Below are 22954 nucleotides of genomic sequence, written 5' to 3' on the forward strand. Positions count from 1 at the left end.
GGGGGCAGTCACGGGAGAGAGGGCGTGAAGGGAAATTTCGGGCTCACTTCTCGATGACGTAGCTGTAATTGTCCTGAAGGCCCACGGGGTCGAGGATGCCCTTGTGACAGGCTGAGATTTCGCTGCAAGTGACAAAAGTTGGTGAGAAGCTCCCTGCCCCCATGCAGCACCAAAAGAATCATGAATTCTTCCCTTGGGCATGTATACCCCCGCTGGTTTCATTTTTGAGACCTGTCTTACTTCCAGGCTCAGCTTGCATCTTCCCTGCCCAGAATCTCCAAGGGGCCCGGATTCATGTGGGAGAATGATTATCAGAGGCCCAGACCTAGGCACTGGGTGTCCTGACTCTTGAGACAATCATTTCCTGGATTTTCTTTGTAGTGTTACCATCTGGGCATGCCTCCTTAGGCAATGTGGTTTATTTCTGCCGGATTGGGGGTTTTAAAGACTAGAATCATGTTGTGTGTGTTCTGTTGTGTCTTCTGTTCCATATCCATGTTTGCACAACCCGTCCAGGCAATTCTGCCTTGACGATTGTCATGGCTGGGATAGTCCATGGCATCCAGCACCTGTTTGTCCATCGTCCTGTCGATGGATTCGAGGTGGCTTGCTTCCAGTGAGGAGCTATTAGGAATAATATTACTAAGAACATTCCAGACCCCTTGCCAATGTCCATGTGCATGATTGGATTGCTGGGTCAAAAGATGTGCTTTCTAAAGCGCTGAAAAATGTACCTACCCCCCCGCCCCGTGAAGTCAGTGTGTTCCGGAGGCTGCCAGGGGCTCCCCGTGCTGACCAGCACTTGCTATTGGCCACGCTCTGCAAATTTTACCACGCTGGTGGGCGAATAATGGCCTCTAAGAAAAGTTTTCGTTTTCTTTTCCCTATTAAGTGAGGTTGGCTACCTTCCCAGTACTTCTTCATGTTTACCAGCCATGTGGATTTCTTTCTTTTTTCTTTTTCGGAAGTTCCTGTTCATGATTTTTGCCCTTTTTTTTTTTTTTAATTTGTCTTTTTAAAAATGATTAATTTGTAGGAATTCTTTATAAAGTCTGGATACAAGCCATTTGCTGGTTACACATGTGGCAAATATCTTCCCCACTTTCTTTGGCAGAAGCTATTCATATATCGTTTAAAAGATGTTCCCTGCACACATGTCCTAAATATATAATTTATTGATTCAACAAAATGTTTCCATTTGGGGAAAATGTGGTAAAATCATCGCCTGAGTTTATTATTGCCCTTGATCAGTGGAGCACTGAAGCTAGCTAGCTAGCCTCAACTAGCTCCTGAGAGCCAAGTGTTAAATCTTCTGGAATTTTGTGGGCCAGTGGATCGTTCACGTTTGTGCTTGAAGTCGACAGGGCCGGCGTATTCACACCACAGGAATTGGCACGTGCTCTGGGATTCAGGCCCCCCCTCCCGCCCCGGACCAATTGTTATACATTTATCAACACACCACTGCCTGAAGGGGAAAAGTATGGCAATTTGGCCAATCTTCTGGGTTTTTTTCTTTTTTAAATTGGATTCTCATGGCTGCATTCCCCGGGGGTAACTATGGATACTGGAGGCAAAGTTCCCCAAAATTTCAGCAACCAATTAAAACCAAAAACCCTCAGCATTTTTAATCAAAATGAGGAATTCAGGGACTCATAAAGGAAAGAGAACACACAAAGGATTAGGGAAGAGGAAAAAATGTAAATATCACCAAATTGATAAAGGAGGGGAGGTCACTGTGCCAGAAACACCAACTTAACCTATTCGTATTCATTATTTGACTATTTATTATGGAAATGTTAAATATACACAAAAGGAGACAGGATAATGTCACCCGACTTCAACAGTTGTGAAGCAATTGTGACCAAGCTTGTCCCGTCCCCACCCCCCAACCCGACATCAACACACTTACTTCTGAATGACGATCTTTTTCTCCTGGTCGCAACCCACTGAAATGAGCGCCGTCTGCGGAGGAGAGAGGCAGGGATGCTGACCTGGGTCGTGAGGGCCACTGATGGTCCAGCCACAGGAAAAACTCACACCCAGGAGAGACTGGACATGGTGAGCCTGGATCCTGACACGGTGACCCGGGCTCCTGGGATTCACTGTAGCCAGGCTTGGCCCCTGGAGCTCAAGCCCTAAGAGCCCGCCAGATCTATGGGGTGAGCCTAAGTGGCCCCATCACAAACCAATTTATAAATGCAGGATAATATTGGGTGTATAGAAGGCAGGGGAGGAGAATGAATGAATGAATGAATGAATGAATGAGTGGATGGGCATCAATAAACAAACAGAAAGGAGAAAAGAGAAAAAGTTATTTGGGGTTAGCCTGATAGTCTTAGGGACATGCTTCTGAAACTGGACTATGGTGGCACCCTCAGAGATATAAAAGGGAGTCTAAAAAGCATAAGACGGAGAAACTTTTGGTGTTTGAAAAAGAGCTTTATGGGGCGCCTGGGTGGCTCAGTCGTTAAGCGTCTGCCTTCAGCTCAGGTCATGATCCCAGGGTCCTGGGATCGAGCCCCGCATCAGGCTCCCTGCTCAGCGGGAAGCCTGCTTCTCTCTCTCCCACTCCCCCTGCTGGTGTTCCCTCTCTCACTGTGTCTCTCTCTGTCAAACAAATAAATAAAATCTTAAAAAAAAAAAAAAAAGAAAAAGAGCTTTATGTTAAGACAAACATGGATTTACCATGGAACAGAATGCAAGATTGTATCAATTTTACAAAAATTGTGGTATAGAATACATATAATATAAAATGCACCATCTGTTTTTTTTTATATATATATTTTATCCATCCATTTGACAGAGAGAGAGAACACAAGGGGAGCGGCAGGCAGAGGGAGAGGGAGAAGCAGGCTCCCCACTGAGCAGGGAGCTCGATGTGGGTGGGGCTCGATCCCAGGACCCTGGGATTACAAGCTGAGCCGAAGGCAGATGCTCAACCAACTGAGACACCCAGGCGTCCCGAAAATTCACCATCTTAACCATTTCTAAGGGGAGGAGCTCAGTGGTAGCAAGTACATCCATCCGTCTCCAGAACTTTCCATATCCCCAAACTGAGACACTCTGTCCCCAAGAAGCACGGACTCCCCACCCCCTGCCCCAGCCCTGGCTCCCACCATCTCTTCTCTGTCTCTGTGGACAGGACGCCTCTGGGGACCTCCTGGGAGTAGGGTCCTGCGGGATGTGTCCTTCTGGCTCATCTCACTGAGCACAGTGTCCTCAGGGTCCATCCACGTTGTGACAGGTGTCACGATGTCCTTCCTTTCTAAAGGCTAAATAATATTCCAGTGTGAGGATGGGCCCCATTGTGTTTATTGATTCACCCATCGGTAGACATTTGGGTTGCTTCCACCTTTTGACTATTATGAATAATGTCACTATGAATACTTGTGTACAGGTTTCTGTGTGGATGTATATTGTTTTCCATTCTCTTGGAGCACTGAGGAGTGCCGTTACCAGAGTTGGTGAGCCCTGTTATGGGGATGTCCAACAAGGAACAAGACTACCCATGCACCTGCTCCAAGGACGGTGAGTCATGAGGGGCAGTCCTGGGGGATGCTGTCAGGAGGAAAGGGAGTGACCCTGGCAACTGGGACAGGATCACCTCCATTTTCAGATCCTGAGCATGGGCTCAGCCAGCTCCTCAAGGAAAAGCCAGATAAGGCCCATTCTTTTATTTTCTTTTTTTTTTAAGTAGGCTCCACACACAGCGTGGAGCCCAATGTGGGGCTTGAACTCACGACCCTGAAATCAAGACCTGAGCTGAGATCAAGAGTCGGACGCTTAACCGACTGAGCCACCCAGGTGCCATACCCCCCACCCCCACTGCCATTATTCTTAACACTAACAACAAAGAATATGGGACAGCAAAAATTGGGGACATACCAGTGGCTTGAGGTCCACACACGAAATTTCCTTGTTGGCTATGTCCAGAGTGATGGTAGATCCTGTGGGTCTTTTTATGCTGCAAGGCAACGGGAATGTGTGGTATTGCACACCCGTGTCACAAATAGTGTCAGTGTTAACAATAATCACTGACCCATCGATTTATTTATGCATCCATCCATCATCCATCCATTCATCCATCCATCCCTCCATTTGTCCATCTGTCCACCCATCCACTCAGCCATTTGTTCCAGAATAGTGCCCAAGAACCTCTGCTCACACATAATGACCCCACCCTCCCTTGAGTTTCTATCTCTTCTTGAGTCAGTTTTGTTAATTTACATATAATAACTTACTGAAAACAACATCTGACATCCAATTTCATTATCCCTGAGCTACATATAATGTTTTCTTATTCTGTTTTTCACTGAAGTATAATTGAAATACAATACCATATTCATTTCGGGTGTATGACATCGTTATTTGAGGTTTATATACATTGCAAAATGATCACCATAATAATTCTAGTTACCATCTGTCACCATACAAAGTTAGTACAGTATTATTGACTATATTCCCCATGCTGTACATTACATCCCAGTGACTTATTTATTTTATAACTGGTAGTTTGTACCTCTTGATTCCCTTCACCCGTTTTACCCACCCTCCAACCCCCTTCTCCTCTGGCAACCATCAGTCTTTTCTCTGCATCTATGAGTCTGGTTTTGTTTTGTTTTTTAGATTCCACATGTAAGTGAAATCATATGTTATTTGTCTCTCTCTGCCTGACTTATTTCACTCAGCATAATGCCCTCAAGATCCATCTGTGTCATCACAAATGGCAAGATTTCATTCCTCTTATGGCTGAGTAATATGCCATTGTACATATACCCCATCTTCTTTATCCATCCCTCTATAGATGCTTAAATTGCTTCCATAATTTGGCTACTGTAAATAATGCTGCTATAAACATAGGGGTGCATACACCTTTTCAAATTAATGTTTTTGTTTTCTTCAAATAAATATCCAGAAGTGGAATTACTGGATTGTATGGTGGGTCTACATTTAACTTTTGGAGAAAACTCCATACTGTCTTCCAGAGTGGCTGCACCAGTTTGCATCCCCACCAACAGTGCAAGAGGGTTCCCATTTCTCCACATCCTCACCATCTGTTGTTTCCTGTATTGTTGATTTTAGCCATTCCGAAAGGTGTGAGGTGGTATCTCATTGTAGTTTTGATTTATATTTCCCTGATGATCAGTGACATTGAGCATCTTTTCAAGTACTATTGGCCATTTTTATGTCTTCTCTGGAAAAGTGTCTATTCAGATCTTCTCCCCATTTTTTCGTATTGTTGTTGTTGCTATTGAGTTGTGTGTGTTCTTTACATATGGTGGAGATCAGCCCCAGTATTTTCTCCCAGTCAGCAGGTCGCCTTTTCATTTTATTGATGGTTTCCTTTGCTGTGCAGGAGCTTTTTAGTTTGAGGAAGTCCCTCCCACTATTCTTTTCATAGGTTCTGTGTCCATACTTTTCATTTTCCATTCCCAATGTTCATTTCAATTCTCTCCTCCTTTGTCAGGATCATGGGGTCTCATCTAGTGTACTGGTCTTCTGAAGAGCGAGCTTTAAGTCTCATTGCGACTTGATACTGTTTTTGCCCTCTGTTTAATACATTTCAGATGGTATCATTGTTAATCCCCTTCTTTCTGAGGTTCTCCTAGTTCTTTAAGTTAAATATTTAGTTCCTGCATCCTTAGTCCATCTTTCCCCTTAATAATAAAAGTGCTCAGGATACACATTTTCCTCTGAGTATCTAGCTGTGTTCCATGGATTCTGAGATTCAAGGATTATTTAGAAAAGTGTCTCTTAATTTCCAAGAAAAGGGGCTTTAAAATTTTTTTTAATTAATTAATTAATTAAATTAAGAAAGAGGCAGAGAGAGTGAGCACAAGTGGGGGGGGGGGCGGCAGGCAGAGGGAGAGAGAGAAGCAGGCTCCCCACTGAGCAGGGAGCCCAAAGTGGGGCTCAATCCCAGGACCCCATGATCATGACCTGAGCCGAAGGCAGACGCTTAACCCACTGAAACACCAGGCGCCCCAGAAATGGGGCTTTTTGTTACTGGTTTTGCTTTTCTGGCTGTTCAATTCTAGTTTTGTCGGATTAAAGTCCAAGCACGTGGTCTGAAAATCTCTCCTGGGAGATCTGATTGATGTTTCTAATGGCCAAGGACATACAAAAATTGAGTGATTTTTAAATAAATTCACCATAAGTGTGAGAGAGGAACATGTATTCTAGATTAATAACATATAATGTACTTTTTTTTTTACTTTTCATTTGCATTTTTCAGCTTTACTGAGGTATAACTGATAAATAAATGGTAAGATCATTAAGGTATATAATGTAATTATTTGGTGTATATACATATTGTGAAAGGATCCCACCCCTCATGGAGTTAATTAACACATCCATCACCTCACATACTTACCTTTGTTTAGGGTGGGGAGGTGGTGAGAATATTTAAGTTCTACTTTCTTAGCAAATTTCAATTATACTATACAGTGGTACAAAATTCTAGATCTAGAATTAAAGCTTATTGTTGAAATATATACCCTGGGGACCTCCTGGCAGTGGAATCCTGTAGGATGTGTCCTTCTGGGACCCACCACTTAGAAAGTGTTTTCAATCATTCTGGCCTTACCGTCCTTGGAGGGAGGGAGTCTGGATCTTGGCCCCATGTTCCCAGACCCTGTTAAGGGAACCCCATAGATAGCCTGGGTCGCCCCCCAACTCCAGTTTAAGCGACCACATACCTGGAGGTGAAATTGGGGTCGGCTCTTCCCCAGTGGTGCTGTTGCCTCAGGGAAATGTTCTGTGGAGTCAAGAGCAAACGGGCACTGCGATGGTGGGACAGCCTGGGGCCACGCACAGTCGCACAGTCGGGGCTCAGGAGAGATGGAGGTAGGACGGGGCCCTGGGAGGAGGAGCCTGGAGAGCATCTAGCCCTCTCCTGATTCTAATTGTACCACCAGCGAGAAGCTTCTAGAAGCTCATGGAAATGACCACCCCAAGCTCATGCATTTCCTTGCTGCCTTTGTCTGGGGGACCTGTAGTGAGGGGTGACTTTGTTTCCCCTCTTCTTTAGAAGGTGGCAAGGACTGGTCCAAAGACTCTTGTGGCAGACTGGTGCCTTGCTCCTGTCCCGTGGAAACCTCCCAACCCCACACCAGGCTTCTGGGGTCAAGCGCAAACCCCATAGTGCGACCATGAGGCCTGGCTTGGCCCTACGGATCCCCCAGACTCCTATTTGGCCAAGCCCCTCCTGGTCCCCCTAGTTCCGCTCCGTCCTGATGCCTCAGTTTACCCAACCACCCATATTTCCCCAGGGCTGTGTTAGGCTCTCTGCCATGGCCCCCGTGCTTATCCCCTGTGACACCTTAATGACCTCACTCATTAAGTCTGGGTGACTGCTGCTTGCCTTGCCTGGGGGGAGGGGCAGGGCCATGTCCTCTCCAGATTCTCCAGCGCCTTACCTCGCTGTGTGCAGGGAAGGAAAGGAGGGAGGAAAGTCAGGCTGAGAGGCACCTTAAGGTGGCCGGAGCTGGCTGGGTGCCGTCAAGGCTGTGCCCTTCATCACACGCACCTGGGGCTGGGGCAGGGGCGCAGCTCACCAGTCTGTGTTTGGTGTTCCCGTCATAAGTGTAGCCGTCCTCATAGATGATGGCCTGCAGGCCCAGGGAGTGGGGGTTGCTCACCATCGCCTGGCAGGGGCCGGGGAGGAGAAGCACACACAAATGTTCTGGGCCAGCAGGCGCAAAGGGGTGCCACTGGGGGGTCTCATCCACAGGTGACCCCAGTGCACCTTCCCACTGAAAACCGAGCTTGCTCCGCAAAGGCAGGGGACCCTCCAATCCCCAAATGTGCCCAACCTCATCTACCCCCGAGCCCCGTGCTGCAGACAGCCTAGAGCTGCAGAACTGCAGGACCCAGACCTGTCCCCAGTGCATGGCCTGGCGTCCCTTTGCAGGCGCTGGTCCCGGCTGGCTGGACTTCGTCCCATGGCCTTGCATTAACTGGCCCCCCCGTTTTCCACTCCATTACTTATAGCCGAGAGTCCAGGCTTGGACACTTGGGTTTCAGGTCCGGGGACACCCACTGTCTCTCGAAAACCGCCCACTGCCTGAGGGAAGGCCTGAGTCGGGCTCCAGCTGGGCTAAGAGGCAGAGGAGCTTATGGGAAGCACGGGGCAGCCCAGGAGAAGGGCGGAGAACGAGGGGCACAGGCCCTGGGAAAGGAGGCCAGACAGGCAGAGGCCCACTGAGGAGCAGGACAGGGCATGTCTATGAGGCATCATAAGCGAGGTCTCCCCCTGGGGGATGCCAGGGTGCTCTCAGAGCCTGGGACGCCGGGGAATGCCCTGTCTCAGGAGCGCCTGTCAGATGCAGGAGGTGACCTTACCAGTGGGACCAGGGACATGCCTGGCCGCGGTATCATCAGGGCGGTCAGCTCCAATTTGCTGTTCATATCAATGGTGTACATTTTGTTGTCAAATTCTCCTTGCAGAAGTTCTGCCTAGGTAGGAACGCCAAACAAATCCATGAATTAAACCAAGCTCCTGTTCCCAAAGCAGAACGGGCAAGCAGGTGGGAGGCCCTCCGTGGCCTCCCCTAGGGATGGAACTTTCCAATCTGTCACTCACGTCTTCCTGATAGGATCCTGCAGCCCCCAGAAGACCCTCAAGGTCCATGCCATCACCCCCTAGCAGGGCCTCCTCTCTCCAGAAGTGCCCTCCCCCACCCACCTGACTTTTACCACAATTGCTTTCTTGCTATGTGTACATCCCTAGGTGATGGGACTTAGTCCTGCCCATTCTCAAACGTTGTTCTGTATAAGTCTCCTTCAATCCCCAGGCTCCCTGTCATCCCTTTCTTTTCATTTCTATTCATCTTTGAAGCACCCAGGCCGCTGGACCTGTAGATTCCCACAGTCTGGATTTTCCTGGCACAGGTGGGCGTGTTCCTCTGTGTGCGGAGTTTCTGGCAGACCAGAGGCTGGATCCGTCAGCTTTGGGTTGGATCACACCGGCAAGACTCAACGGGTGGTTGATCTTCCATCAGCACCCCTAAGGCTGGCCGTCGCTCTCTTTGGATGTTGGGGTTGCCACAAGACGACATTCTATCATTTTGTTTTCACACATTTGCGGGGAGAATTTTAAGACACTTTCCGTCTTCTAATTTTCGCTGACCCAGTAGAACAGTTGGAAGGGAAGATGGGATAAATGCTTGCATCTTGCCTTTTACTTACCCCATGTTCAAGGAAACAAGGATTGGCTTCCGGCCATCGTAGGAAGGTAGCCAATGAGTTGCTTCTTGGAGAAGTGGCTGATTCCAGGTCTGGGGTGTAGAAATGGCCAAGAGACACTGGGACATCCTGCCCTAGCTATGGGACGGTTGATGTGAATCCTGCTCTGCTGCCTGATGGTGCCTGCCAGGTTTCTCCACTACCAAGTGGCTACTCCCCCTTTCCAGACTGTTCCCTATGAGCGCATGACTAAGACCAGTCCACCCTCAGGCGGGGGTTAAACTTCTCCTCTAGGAGGGAGAGTATATACGTACATTACTTAGAGTTCTTCTGTAGGCGGGGGATGTGTTTCTGCTCCCTTTATTTATTCAGTCACTTATTTATATCCTTGTGGACTCATATTATCCAACTAATTGTCCCAGCTTTCATCCATGTTTTTTTTTGTTTTTGCCTTTTTTTTTTTTTTTTTTTAAGTCGGCTGTACGCCCAACGTGGGGCTTGAACTCACAATCCCAAGATCAAGAGTCACACGCTCTTCCGACTGAGCTGGCCAGGAGCCCCATCATCCATGGATTTTCGTTATGCTATGTAGTTGCTATTTTGGGTGTTTTTTGTTGTTGTTGTTGCTGTTTTTGGTGGGATTTGGGAAAACTATTGTACTACTTCTGTCCAGCAGCTGATCCCCCTTCCCCAGGGTATCCTCAGTCTCCTTTGGCAGACCGGCCCTTTGCACATCCTTGGGCAGATGGCCTGGTGGACTGACCTCACTGCTATTCGAAGGAGTGGATTCTGATTGGCTCATTCCCAGCCATGTGATTGGTGAGCATGTCATCTCCTCTGAGCCAATGAGATGCGGGAGACACTGGAGGGGGCGGGGACTTCTCTTGGCTTCTGCAGAACTCTTGAGGAGAGACCCTGTCTCTTGCCTGGGATACTGTGTGAGGCTGCCCGCCTGCAGCTGCCGGCTCGATACCATATGAGAACCCAGGGCTTCCCAGAGGCATCTAGATGGACCTTCAGGATGAAGCATGGAACACCCGCGGCAGGCAGAGTTCAGAGATTGCCAGGAGCCGGTTCCTTGCTGGCATGACCTGAGTTACTAAATCAAGCCTCGCCTGAGGTCTTCCCCCTTCAGACCTTTTGGCTGCACGAGCCAACAGTTGCTTTTGCGGCTTAACCCCATTCGATTTGGACTTTGTTACTCGCAGAACGACGAATCAAAATTGATGCATCCAGGTTTCCATATTTCTATAACCCCCCCCCCTTTGATCAGCCCATGTGCGGCGGGGGGGGGTGTCTAGGCTGAGCCCCACGGCTTGGTGGAAGCCTAGAGCCCAATCGAATCTCCCTCTCCAGAGCTCTCCAGGTAAGATTCTATAGAACACTGATGGTTCATCTGACTGCTTGAGGAGGGAGCAGTCCTGGCAAGCACATCATTTGCTTTATTCTCCTACAAACCATTGTTAAGGGTTGGCTGGCTTCCTTGTTACAAAGAGCGTCTACTAAGGTGATGTATGTTTCTATCTGAAATAAGGGGCATGAAACCCATATAAGGAGAGGGCGCCAGCCTTTGGGGATCAGGGGTGGCTGGTTGCCAGATTTAGTTGTTTATGTGAAATTCAAGTATGCTCGTCCCATATTTTCCCCGGCCACCCTCCTTGGAGCTCTTGGGTGTGGTTGCTGGTGACAAATGCCCAACTCTGGCTCTGTGAGATTTGTCTTTTTTAGAAAGAGTGCCGGGAACATTGATCCAAACAGTGATGATCACATACTTTGCAAACGTCAACTTGGAGTTGGGGATCCATGAGAACCGCTTGGATGTTCACGGGGCACTTCTGGAAATCGAAAGCTGGAAACTCCGAATCGGGGAGTGGGGTCAGTATTTCCACTCTCCCCACATCAGTGAACATCAGGGCTGCCTCTTGGGACCAGAGGTTTTGGCCTGCAAACTGAGAGGAAAGCGATTTCGGAAATCAGGTCATTCAAAGTCTTTTTTGTGGACGTCAATTTTATCTTACACTTCAGGTTTAAAGAAGGTAGACCAAACAAACAAACGAACAAACAAAGTCATCAGTACACTTTGTGGAGAAATCTACTCTTCAGCTTCATTCATTCTTTGGTGATTAATAATGTAAACTCCGTCTTTTCCTCATCAGAGAGGATAGGCAGGAACTAAGTCTAGACTTATGCACAGGTCCTGGACCGCTCTGGAGAGTCGGGACGAAAGCTACAGACCCTCACCCAGAAAATGCCCTGGTCGTCAGAATGTCAGGGTGAAGGCTTTGAAGAGACAGTCCTATTCCTCATCCTATCCTATTCCAATGCCAGGCAGCCTTCTGGAACTATGGTGCCTGTGGCTTGAGCAGCAAAAGCACTGAGGTAGCGATCAGCACACTTGGGGGACTTTGCTGGCTCAGCTGCTAACGAATTACGGGGCCTTAGGAAAGAGGGAAACTTGAACTTCAGTTTTTCCTCCCTTGTAAAAGTTGGATGCTATGATCTCCTTCCTGGGGCTTTGTGAGGATGAAACAGAATCGGATAGGCATGATGTATAAGGTAATGTGAAATGACCCCTCCCTACCACCACTTCCTACCTCTCCATGCCTCAGTTTTCCTGTCTGTCCAATGGGGACAATATAAGGCTCTACTTCTTTTCTTTCTTTTTTCTTCAGTTTATTTATTTATTTTTAGTAATCTCTACGCCCAGTGTGGGGCTCGAACTCACGACCCCGAGATCAAGAGTCACATGCTCTCCGACTAAGCCAGCCAGGCGCCCCTAAGGTTCCACTTCTTAAGATGATGGTTCCAGTTGGAAAACACTCAGGTAAATGAGGTAACAGTTGGAAAACGCTCAGACCAGCGCCTGCCATATTCCGAGTGCTCAGTAGGTTTTAGCTGCTGCTGTCATGATTTTCATAACTAGTAAAATCACTATTACTGTTAATTTTTTTCAATATTAATGTTAATTAAATATTAATTAACATTAATATTAAAATTATTACTATTGTTATTAAAATAATCTATTTTAATAAATAGAGTAATTTCTAGCCTTCAGAAAAAGGATCAGAAGTTTGAGAACAATGGGGCACCTGGGTGGCTCAGTCAGTTAAGTGTCCGTCTGGCTCTTGATTTTGGCTCAGGTCATGATCTCAGGGTTGAGGGATCAAGTCCCGCGCTGGACTCCGCATTGAGCATGAAGCCTACTTAAGATTCTCTCTCCCTCTCTCTCTGCCTCTGCCCCCCACCACCCGCTTGCTCTCTTAAAAAAAAAAAAGTTTGAGAATACGATTTCCTCATCGGCGGGACAATGACACTACTTTGATTTTACCTACTTTGATTAGAGAACTTGATAGGATTCCCAAGCTGCAATAATACAAATTGTTCTCCTGAGTCAAAACTGCCAGTTCATATTCATCTAGGAAAAACCAAACAAGATAGAACAAAATTGAAATGAGGGTTGTTTCAATGGACGAAAAATATAAAAAATATAAAAAGTTTACAAAAAATTACCCCAGATTCCATCATATAGGCCAGGGGTCAGCAAACTTCTTCTGTAAAGAACCAGATGGTAAATATTTTCTGCTCTGCTGATCGTGTGCTTTTTTTTTTTTTTAAGATTTTATTTATTTATTTGACACAGAGAGAGAGAGAACAAGCAGGCAGAGGGAGAGGGAGAAACAGGCTCCTGGCTGAGCAGGGAGCCCAATGTGGGACTCGATCCCAGAACCCTGGGATCACGACCTGAGCCGAAGGCAGACACTTAACGACTGAGCGACCCAGGCGCCCTGATCATATGCTATGTTTACAAGTGTTTAACTCTGTGAAAGCAGCTAGGGGCAACTTGTAAATGAATGGGCATGATTGTGTTCCAATAAAACTTTATTTACAAAACCAGGTGGTGGGCCACATTTGGCCCTTGGGCCATGGTTTGCTGACCCCTGACTTAGGTAACCCCAGTTAAATGTTTTAGGAAACATCTTTTCTGGTAGTCTTGTATTCGCGGTATCATATTCTGGAATCCCCTCAAGTTTTTTAAGAAAAGAGCTTAACTGGGGGCACCTGGGTGGCTCAGTTGTTAAGCGTCTGCCTTTGGCTCAGGTCATGATCCCAGGGTCCTGGGATCGAGCCCCGCATCAGGCTCCCTGCTCAGCGGGGAGCATACTTCTCCCTCTCCCACTCCCCCTGCTTGTGTTCTCTCTCTCGCTGTGTCTCTCTCTGTCAAATAAATAAATAAAATTAAAAAAAGAAAAGAAAAGAGCTTAACTGTTTTCTTTCATGTGTATGAATATACCCGGATGAACTACAACTGATTAAACCTGTCCTCCACGGATGGACACTGAGGTTGTTTCTGGTCTTTTGCAGACACAAAGTTCCAAGGAACACAGGACACCACTAAAAGGTCTTGTGAAAGGGTCAACTTATTTCCTACATATTTTTATTCTTTAAAAAAAGAAAATCAAGGAAGCTTTCAGAAAAAGTGAGGCTTAAGCTGAAACTTGGGGAAAGCATCTGATGTAGAAATGCGGAGGGGTGTTTGCAGAGCAAGGAGCGAATTAACCTAGTTTCTCAACCTTGGCTCTACTGAGTTTTGGAGCCAGATCCTTCTTTGTAGTGGGGGGAGGGTGTGTGCGTCCTGCGCCTTGTAGGATGCTGAGCAGCATCTTGGGCCTCCACCCAGTGGATGCCAGTAGTACGCCCCCAGACAAGACGACCGTCATCCCCAGACATCGCCGAGTGTCCCCGGGTTGAGGAAATGGGGGGTTGCTGTTCAACAGGTCTAGAGTTTGAAGGATGCAGGACGAGTCCGTTCTAGAGCTCAGCTGTGCATCATGCCTGCAGTTAATACTGCACTGGGCACCTCACGATTTGTTAAGAAGGCAGATCTCCTGTTATGTGTTCTCACCACAATGGAGTAGAAAATGAGGTGTAATGGAGGAGGCAGATGGCAGAGCGACTCACACAGTGACAGGACGCCCCTTATGTACGAGCAAACAACCCGTCTGGGCGATGCTAGACATTCTCAGCAGATCCATAATTGATCCGCGGTGTGCATCTTGCAACTGACTGTGTTTCACCCCAAATTCCTAACCATGGTTACCTCCAGGAAGCCAAAGAGGGGCCTAGGTTTAGGGAGCCGGTACAAGGGACTTTATTTTTTTCATTTTTATTATAATTTTTTTTTAAGAGACAGAGAGTGAACAGGGGTGGGGGGCGGGGAGAGACAGAGGGAGAGGGAGAAAGAGCCTCTCAAGCAGGCACCATGCTCAGCAGGGAGCCCGATGCGGGGCTCGATCTCACGACCCTGAGATCATGACCTGAGCCGAAATCAAGAGTCAGACGCTTAAGCAACTAAGCCACCCAGGCGCCCCAAGGGACTTTAACTGTACTTGGAATATTAAAAAAAAAAAAAAAAAAATCCTTTAAAGGACCATGCACCACTGGTTTAGTTATAAGAGCATTTTATATCATGCATTTCTGTAACTTTAAACAGCTACAGGGACACGGATGGTAAAATGTAATGCAATCATCAGCAAACGGGAGATACTGACTTAGCACCCACGTGACCCCCCAGTGTGTCCCACTCTTTGCCTCCTGTGAGGAGAAATATTAGTCGGGCGAAGCTCATCTTTCAGGACAGCAGCAGGACAACAACTGAGTAGCAAAGAAATCCTGAGATGCCATCTGTTATGGGTTGAAATGTGTCCCCTCCAAAAAAGATATGTTGCAGTCCTAATCCCCAGGACCTCAGAAGGTGACTGCATTTGGAGATCAGGTCTTTACAGAGGTGATTAAGTTAAAATGAGGTCATCGGGGTGGGTTCTAATCCAGTATGATGGGTGTCCTTGTAAAGAAGGGGGGGGTTGGACACAGCCGCGCACAGAGGGAGCGCAGTGTGGAGACGCAGGGGGAAGACAGCCACCTACAAGCCAGGGAGGCAGGCCTGGGGCAGATCCTTCCCTGGAGCCTATGCGGGAAGCGCGGCCCTGCTGACACTTTGATTCAGAACCATCTGCCGTTCTAAGCCCCCCCCGTTTGTGGGCATTTGCTGTAGCGGCCTAGGAAGCCAACACCCAATCCATATTCTACCTCCTGGTGAAAGGGTACAAGTTTATGCCGGGAATTGTTCCCGAATGTGTGATAATCACATTTTGGTTCGGGTTTCGTTTGGTTTCGTTTGGTTTTGGCTAGACTGAATCTAGTGGGTCAGTGGTTAGTAAGCCCCGTAGAAGGCACTTCTAGAAAGCTACCCATGGGTGGGGCACGCACTGGCAGCAACGCTGTGGATGGTGATGTTGGCTTCAGAGATGGAAGAATACAAGGTGTTGGGTCCTTCTTGCACATGGACAGGGTAGACGAGCTGACCTGTGAGACGACAGGGCACAGTCATGAGGAAAGGGACCCCCCACTGCTGAAACACCGAGCGGTCCCCGCCGCCCGCCCCGACCCTTGGTGAGGGACTCAAATGATACAAAGTGGAGGAAAACACAGCACCGAGGCGCACCAACTGAAGAGCGTCGTGCAGAAGGCGCTTAGGGTTGAGAAAACCAAGCCTGTGTGCCCAGTGGGACGGGAATGTGGCGCATCGGCTGCGGAGTTCACAAGAAAGGCTGTCTCACTGCTGGAATGCCTTTGACTGTATGCGTAACACGGGCAAGGAGCAAGAGCTTCCGTTCTCCGATGAGCTCTCCAGATGGACGGGCCAGCCCTGAGCCCTTCTCTTGCACTGGGGGGAGGGGAGGGGAGTGGATCGACAGTGTTCAGGCGGCCTGAGTAGTGGGCGTAGTGGGTGGTCTTCCCTGACAGTACCCCTTTCCCCCTGGGGGGGCTGCCTTCTGCTTCTCAGCTAGGCCAGCGGGAGGTTCTGCGCTGTTTTCCCAGTTCTCTCTGGCCAGGGCAAGTCCAAGTGGGCAGCCCCGAGCCATATCCTGGAGTCGCTGACCTTGGCGCCAAAACAAGGCTTGTGGTTCTTGGAGGGAGACTTGGGCTCTGCCCTAGGTGACTGGTGGGCGACTTTCAGAACCTGCCCACGTGGCCCCCTCAGGACTCCTGGGGCAGGAAACTGGGGCAGGGTGGGGGGCGGGGGGAGAGATGGACACAGTGAGCACCGAGAGTGAGAATGGGCTGGAGGCCTCTCCCCTGCTGGAGGCAGGGGAGACAAAAACCAGCTGTGCTTTCCCCACCCAGAGGGGGACACCCAGAGCCTGGGCCTGGCTCACCTGAGTTTCTGGAAACCAACAGGCTCTTCTCGAACCAGAAGATTAGAATGCCTTTCTGGCCCGGGGTGATGAGGATGTCCAGGGTCCCGTTGTAGTCGAAGGGTAGCCCAAAACTGCTGTTCAGGGGGTGTTCTGAGTAGCCGAACCTAGCCTGAGAGGAAAAGACCACGGAATCTGGGGGAAGGCATCACAGGCTCGGCGGAAGCAGGGGTCGGCGTGCTTTGCGGCGGAGACTTCCTTCAAATCTTATTATCTGGGCCAGTGGCTCTCAGCTTGGGGCAGCCCTGCCCCCAAGGGACACTGGGCGATATCCGGGGGGATACGAGGGGCTGTCAGGACTAGGGGTGCTCCCGGCTTGGCCTGGGGCCGCTGCTCCACAGCCCACAGTGCCCAGGACGGCCCTGGACCAACCCTGGACAAAGAGCTCTCCTCCCCCAGTGTGCACAGTGGGAGGCTGAGGAGCCCTGCCCTCTCCTGGGCTGCCACGGACACAGCGCTCGGGGCAGGATGGATGGCGCTGGACCCCTGCAGCTGCCACCTCCAGGACACCAGGCGGGGGGCGGTGCAGGCCCATCTGTGCCACGTGCTGAGCCTGAGTGCGCATCGCGGCCCCCAGCCCAGGCCCACTGTGTAATACACCGGCTGCGTCTGGTCCCCTGTCCTGGGGGCCCGAGCTGCGGGTGGCAGAGGAGCCAACTAAGGCAACGCGCCAACCCCGAAGGAGGGCGGCCTTGAACCGCTCCCAGGTGAGGCCAGGGAAAGCCGTGAGCCCGGGCTGTCCCTCCCGGCAACAGCACAGCAGCTGGGTCAGGCCTGGGGCTCGGCTCCCTGCAGAGGGAGCCCCAAGCCAAAGCCTCCAGCAGTTTCAGGCACTCAGGGGCCAGGAGCAGAAAAGCACTGAGTACTGAGTACTGAACAGAGAAACGTGCCCTGCAGGTTTCCTCCTCCGTAAGACGGCCGTGACTGAGGCAGCTCAACGGACGTAGGCTAGGAATGCAAACGTGCAGGGAGTGAGCCCCAGAGCCCGCAGTGCACCTGCCCCCCACTCCAAGTGTGGACACCTGCCAACCAAAGCCTGTGGGGATGCACAGAGAAACTGTGCATAGGTGGTAACCCTGGACTCTGTGGTCATGAGGGCGCTCTGGGCGGGGACTATGCTAATGAGGGCACTCTGGGCAGGGACGGGACCCAGCACATGGCCAGAGGGTGGGGGCTTCAGCCATGGAGGTCAGCCCAACCTCCCGAAGCTTCCTGACAGCAGGGCTCCCCTGAACTCCAGAGCTGCACATCCCACCTACCCAGGGTGCAATACTGTACTTAATCTTTTTCTGCCTTAATATTTTTTTTCAAATGCAGTTTACATGGACTGACTCCTCTTCTTTTTTTTTTTTTTTAAAGATTTTATTTATTTGACAGAGAGAGACACAGCGAGAGAGAGAACACAAGCAGGGGGAGCCTGCTTTGTTGAATGAACAAATGAAAGGGGGAGGAGGGTGGTGGTGTGTGAGTGGGTAGATGGGTGCATGGATGAATAGGTAGGTGAATAGATGGGTGAATGGCTGGGTAGGTAGGTGCACAGGTGGGTGGGTAAATGGATGGATAAGTAGGTGGATGGATGGATGGATGGATGGACAGATGGATAAGTAGGTTGGACAGGTGGGTGGGTGGATGGGTGGATGGACAGATGGACGGATGGATGGATGGATGGATGGATGGATGGATGGTTGGATGGTTGGACGGTTGGATGGATGGATGGACAGATGGATAGTTAAGTAGATGGATACATGGATGAACAGGTGAATGAAAAGCTAGATGGATTTCAGATATGAAAATCCAAGTGTGTGTCTTAACAAAAACCTGGCTTGGGGCAAAGGTCATTTAAGTCCTTCTTCCCAGTCCAAAGTTACTCACCTTCCCTTGATCAATGAGAAGCAGCCCAGCCTGTGACAAGGAGTGAAAGTAGAAGATCCCACCCAAAGATCCGACTAGTTCTGCCTATAAAACAAACAAATATCACATATGAATAAATCATTAACGCATTTGATTTTAACTCCAGATTACCTCGTAAGCTAAAATGAAGGGAAGTCTTTTTGTTACGATCTATTTCCCCTCTGTGGAAATGTAGCATGTAGGACAGAACCTTGAATGAGGAGAGAGACAGCCAGAGAGGGAACACAAGCAGGGGGAACAGGAGAGGGAGAAGCAGGCTTCCCGCGGAGCAGGGAGCCCGATGCGGGGCTCGATCCCAGGACCCCGGGATCATGACCTGAGCCGGAGGCAGATGCTTAACAACTGAGCCACCCAGGCGCCCTGGGAGTTTTCTATTATAAACAGCACCATGGACTGAATTGTGTCTCCCCCAAAATTCATGTTAAAGTGCTAACCCCATCTTAGTCCATGTCGGCTGGTATCACAGAATACGCCACAGACAAGTAGCTTCCAAGCAACAGAGGTTTACTGCTCACAGTTGTGGAGGCTGGAAATCTGAGATCAAGGTGCCAGCACGGTCCAGCGAGGGCCCACTTCCAGGTTACGGTCTTCTGTGTTCTCACATGGGAGGAGGCTAGCAAGCTCTCTGTGGCCTCCTCTTTTAGAAGTGCTCTGATCCCATTCACTCCACCCTTATGATCTAAACACTCCCAAAGGCCTCACCTCCTAATACAATCACATCAGGCATTAGAATGGCAATATAGAAATTTTGGGGGGGCACACATTCAAACTAGCACCCCTGATGGGATGGATGGTCCTTGAAGGTGGGGCCTTTTGCAGCTAAGGAGGTTTAGATGAGGTCATGAGAGTGGGGCCCCGATGATGGGGTTTATAAGAAGAGACACCAGAGCGCCTGGTCAAGAATTCATATTGGGAGGGGCGCCTGGGTGGCTCCGTTGGTTAAGCGTCTGCTTTCGGTTCAGGTCATGATCTCAGGGTCCTGCTCAGTGGGGAGTCTGCTTCTCCCTCTCCCTCTGCCCCTCCCCCTCCCCCTGCTCTCTCTCTCTCTCAAATAAATAAATAAAATCTTTAAAAAAAAAAAAAGAGAGACACCAAACGTTCTCTCTTTTTCATGCGAGGACACAGTAAGAAGGTGGCCCTCTATGCGCCAGGAAGAGAGCCCTCACCAGGAGCTGAATCAGCCAGCATCTTGATCTTGGATTTTCCAGCCTCCAGAACTGTGAGAAATAAATGTCTGCTGTTTAAGTCACCCAGTCTGTGATGTCTGTTACGGTGGCCCAAGGTGACCAAGACTCACAGTCAATCCACCCCAAATGGCAGAGGTTGCTGGACTTTCCAGCCCTTTATCTCCCCACCAGACACCCCAACTCCTCCCCTGCTGGCAGAACGCCAAGGAGATGACTCACGACTGCTCAGGTACATCAGCCTTCTGGCCTCGAAAACAATAACCACACGCACACATACACACGCACACCCACAGAGCAGAAAGACTATTGTATTAATAATTGATGTCTGAGTGAGGAGACATCAAAAAGAAGAGTAAACTTCATATAGAAGGGAGGAGTGCATTTTCAGTTGTGCTTAGGATGGTTGTATTGTGTTGGGTGGAATGATGACCTTGTCAGTGTCTTTATTTGGAGACTAAGGATGGTTGAAGGAGATGCGTAGGGGTGCCAAGTTGACAAGGGGTGGACTTGTGTTGGTTCATTTTATGTGTCAGCCGGACTGAGCTAAGCAATGCCCAGGTAGCAGGTAAAACATCATTTCTGGGTGTGTCTGCGAGGGTGATCCTGGAAGAGATTCACATTTAATTTAGTCGACCCAATAAAGATCACTCTCACCGGTGTGGGCAGGCATCACCCAATCCGTTGGGGGCCCGCGTAGAACAAAGAGGAGGAGGAAAAGGGAATTTGTTCTCTCTTCTTGAGCTGGGATGTCCTGTCCATCTTCTGCCCTCAAACATCAGACTTCCTGGTTCTCCAGCTCACAGATAGTAGATGGCGGGGCTTCTCTGCCCCCTTAAGCGTGTGAGCTGATTCCTATTATCTGTCTGTCCCTCTGTCTATCTGCCTACCTCTCAGGTTTTTTAGCGATGATCATTTTCAACTGAGCACACGTTAAGTCCTTCTAGGCCTAATTTTGGATGGAAATATGTGGTCAGTTAAGTTCTGGGCTCCGTTGGGCCTCCTGGGCAGGGCAGAGAAACCCCATTCGGGACCCGGTCAGAGCTTGAGAGCAGAGTGGACTCCCTGCCTTGCTTTGCACATACTTCCCGAGTGCCTGGGGGAGGAGCCACTCTCTGGGTCACAACGAAACCCCCTCGTGCCCTTAGCTACCCAAGCATCCTGTCCCACTTCAGCTGTTCGGATCCCAGCTCTGCCAGGCTGTGTGGTGAAGGCCCTGCACCGCTCTGTGCCTTCACCCATGTATCCGTGTCCTGGCGCTGCCCTGTGCTTGATGGCGCAAAACGACAGAAAGGTACCGTCACATTGGTGGAAGAAGGAAGCCAGAGGTCTGAAATCAAGGTGGTGGCAGTGCTGGTTCCTCTGAGGAAGAAACCTCGCCATCCCTCTCTTCCAGTGTCTGGTGGTTGCCAGGAATCCTCGGCATCTCCTGGCTTGCAGATGCATCCCTGCAATGTGGCCTGCACCTTCACATGGCCTCTTTCTCTGTGTGCATCTCTCCATGTCCTCTCTTCTTAGAAGGACAACAGGCATGGGATTGAGGGCCCACCCCTGATTCAGTATGATCTCATCTTAACTTAAATCATTAAATCTGCAAAGACCTGATTTCCAAGTAAGGTTACGTTCTGTGGTTCTGGATGAATATAATTTGGGGAGGGTGGGAAGTGACCCACGAGAGTTCTTTCCTCTGTATAATTGGGATGAGGATGGTACCTGATGGTACCGATCTTTGGGCGGGCCTGGGGTTAAGTGCAGACTTTACTGTGGCACCAGGTTTATTTACATAAGTACTCCTGAAACCATCCAACGACCTAACACCTTTTGAAACCTTTCTTAACTTCCTAATCTTCCCAGCCAGCTCCTTTGACCTGGAATTTTCCCTACTCTCCCAGCCCATCAGACTCTTAAAAAGAGAAAAGCCCTTGTTCACCCAGCGATTGCTAATTACTCCTACCATGCAGGACGTAAATATATATTTGTTATTTTTCTTGTTCACTTTTTTACCAAATTGAACATACCTGTCTTTCATAGGCAAACTTCTGAAATCTGTATCCCCGGGTGTTTGAGAAATAGACATTGGTCTGAGATATCTGATCTCCATGCAAATAAGCAAAAACTGAATTACTTATATCCTGGAAGAACACAAACACATAAAACAGTCTCTTTAAAAGGAGATAGAGGGTTAGAGGGGTTGGGGAAATGTTCTCTAAGGGTACAAGCTTGCAACGGGTAGATAAATAAGTTCTAGAGATCTAGTACACAGCATAGTGATTACAGACAGCAAGACTGTATTATAAATTTAAAAGTTGCTAAGAGACTAGATCTTAATTGTTCTCACCACAAAAAGGAAATGACGATCATGTGATGGAAGTATTAGTTAATGCTATGGTGATCATCTACTTATAACATAAAAATGTATCAAATCAACACATTGTACACCTTAAATTTATACACTGCTGTATCTTAATTATATCTCAATTGAAAAAAAGGAGATAGATGTGCCCGTGATCACACTCCTGGGCATTTATCCCAGAGATGAAAACTTATGTGCAGACACAAATGAATGTTCATAGCAGCTTTACTCATAATAACCAAAAAGTGGAAACAACCAGTATTACTCGACGACAAAGGGGGATGTATTAGATACCCACAACCAGTGGGAGGTGTCTCCAGAGCGTTTTGCGGAGAAAAGCTAATCCCCAGATTTTCATGTTGTAGGATCCCATGTATAGAACATTCTTGAAATGATGAGATTCTAGAGATGGAGAACAGATTAGTGTCTGCCAGGGGTTAGGGACAGCAGGGCAGGGATGTATGGAGGGAGAGCTTTGGGGTGATGGAACAGTCCAGTATTTAGAAGGCAGAAGTCCTCCCGTGACTTCACATATGTGATAAACGGCACAGAATTAGACACACACGTTATTTCCATGTCAGCTTCCCGGCTTTAGTTTTTTATTATAGTTACGTAAGGTGGAACCATTGGTGGGACCATTGGTAAGGGGGGCGTGGGATTTCCTGCAGGGTCTATAATTATTTCAAAATAACAAGTTTAAAAAAGGAAGGTAGGTGGATATATTCCTAGTGTGTCAGCCAGGTGATCCCGTAGCTCAGGTCCTCTTCTGAACCCTCGGGAAGGGATCCTGCCCAGGTCCCTCATGGAACCTGATGCCCAAGCCCTCATGGATTACTCTGTCCATATTTTCATTCATAATGATCTATGTTCAAAACAGAGTAAAAAATGACAGGCTCCACACCGTATACTCACCACGCAAAAGGGATGTCTGCTGTAACAACAGTTGTCACCAGAAACATGTGAAACAGGGTGTTCTATACCTAAAAGGACAAGATCATTTTAAAAAACATGAGCTTCCAGGGCACCTGGCCGGCTCAGAAGGTGGAGCCTGCCACTCTTGATCT

At 48.8% G+C, this 22954-nt stretch overlaps 1 protein-coding gene across 1 annotated transcript in view; it reads right to left on the reverse strand.

The window, feature by feature from the left end:
• The window catches only part of CATSPERD (catsper channel auxiliary subunit delta), a 46009-nt gene that overhangs the window by 9919 nt on the left and 13136 nt on the right, over nucleotides 1-22954 (reverse strand). The window contains exons 6-18 of the mRNA XM_036111918.2: nucleotides 22803-22870; nucleotides 21556-21669; nucleotides 18315-18398; nucleotides 16404-16554; nucleotides 15454-15549; nucleotides 12519-12601; nucleotides 10959-11135; nucleotides 8344-8457; nucleotides 7557-7646; nucleotides 6699-6757; nucleotides 3886-3964; nucleotides 1910-1962; nucleotides 48-122 (exon numbers count right to left, since the gene is read on the reverse strand). Coding sequence (XP_035967811.1) covers nucleotides 48-122; nucleotides 1910-1962; nucleotides 3886-3964; nucleotides 6699-6757; nucleotides 7557-7646; nucleotides 8344-8457; nucleotides 10959-11135; nucleotides 12519-12601; nucleotides 15454-15549; nucleotides 16404-16554; nucleotides 18315-18398; nucleotides 21556-21669; nucleotides 22803-22870 — 1243 coding nt within the window. The remainder of the gene's footprint in view (nucleotides 1-47; nucleotides 123-1909; nucleotides 1963-3885; nucleotides 3965-6698; nucleotides 6758-7556; nucleotides 7647-8343; nucleotides 8458-10958; nucleotides 11136-12518; nucleotides 12602-15453; nucleotides 15550-16403; nucleotides 16555-18314; nucleotides 18399-21555; nucleotides 21670-22802; nucleotides 22871-22954) is intronic.

This window comes from Halichoerus grypus, chromosome 1, assembly GCF_964656455.1.
Source record: "Halichoerus grypus chromosome 1, mHalGry1.hap1.1, whole genome shotgun sequence".
NCBI classification, from domain to species: Eukaryota; Metazoa; Chordata; class Mammalia; order Carnivora; family Phocidae; genus Halichoerus; species Halichoerus grypus.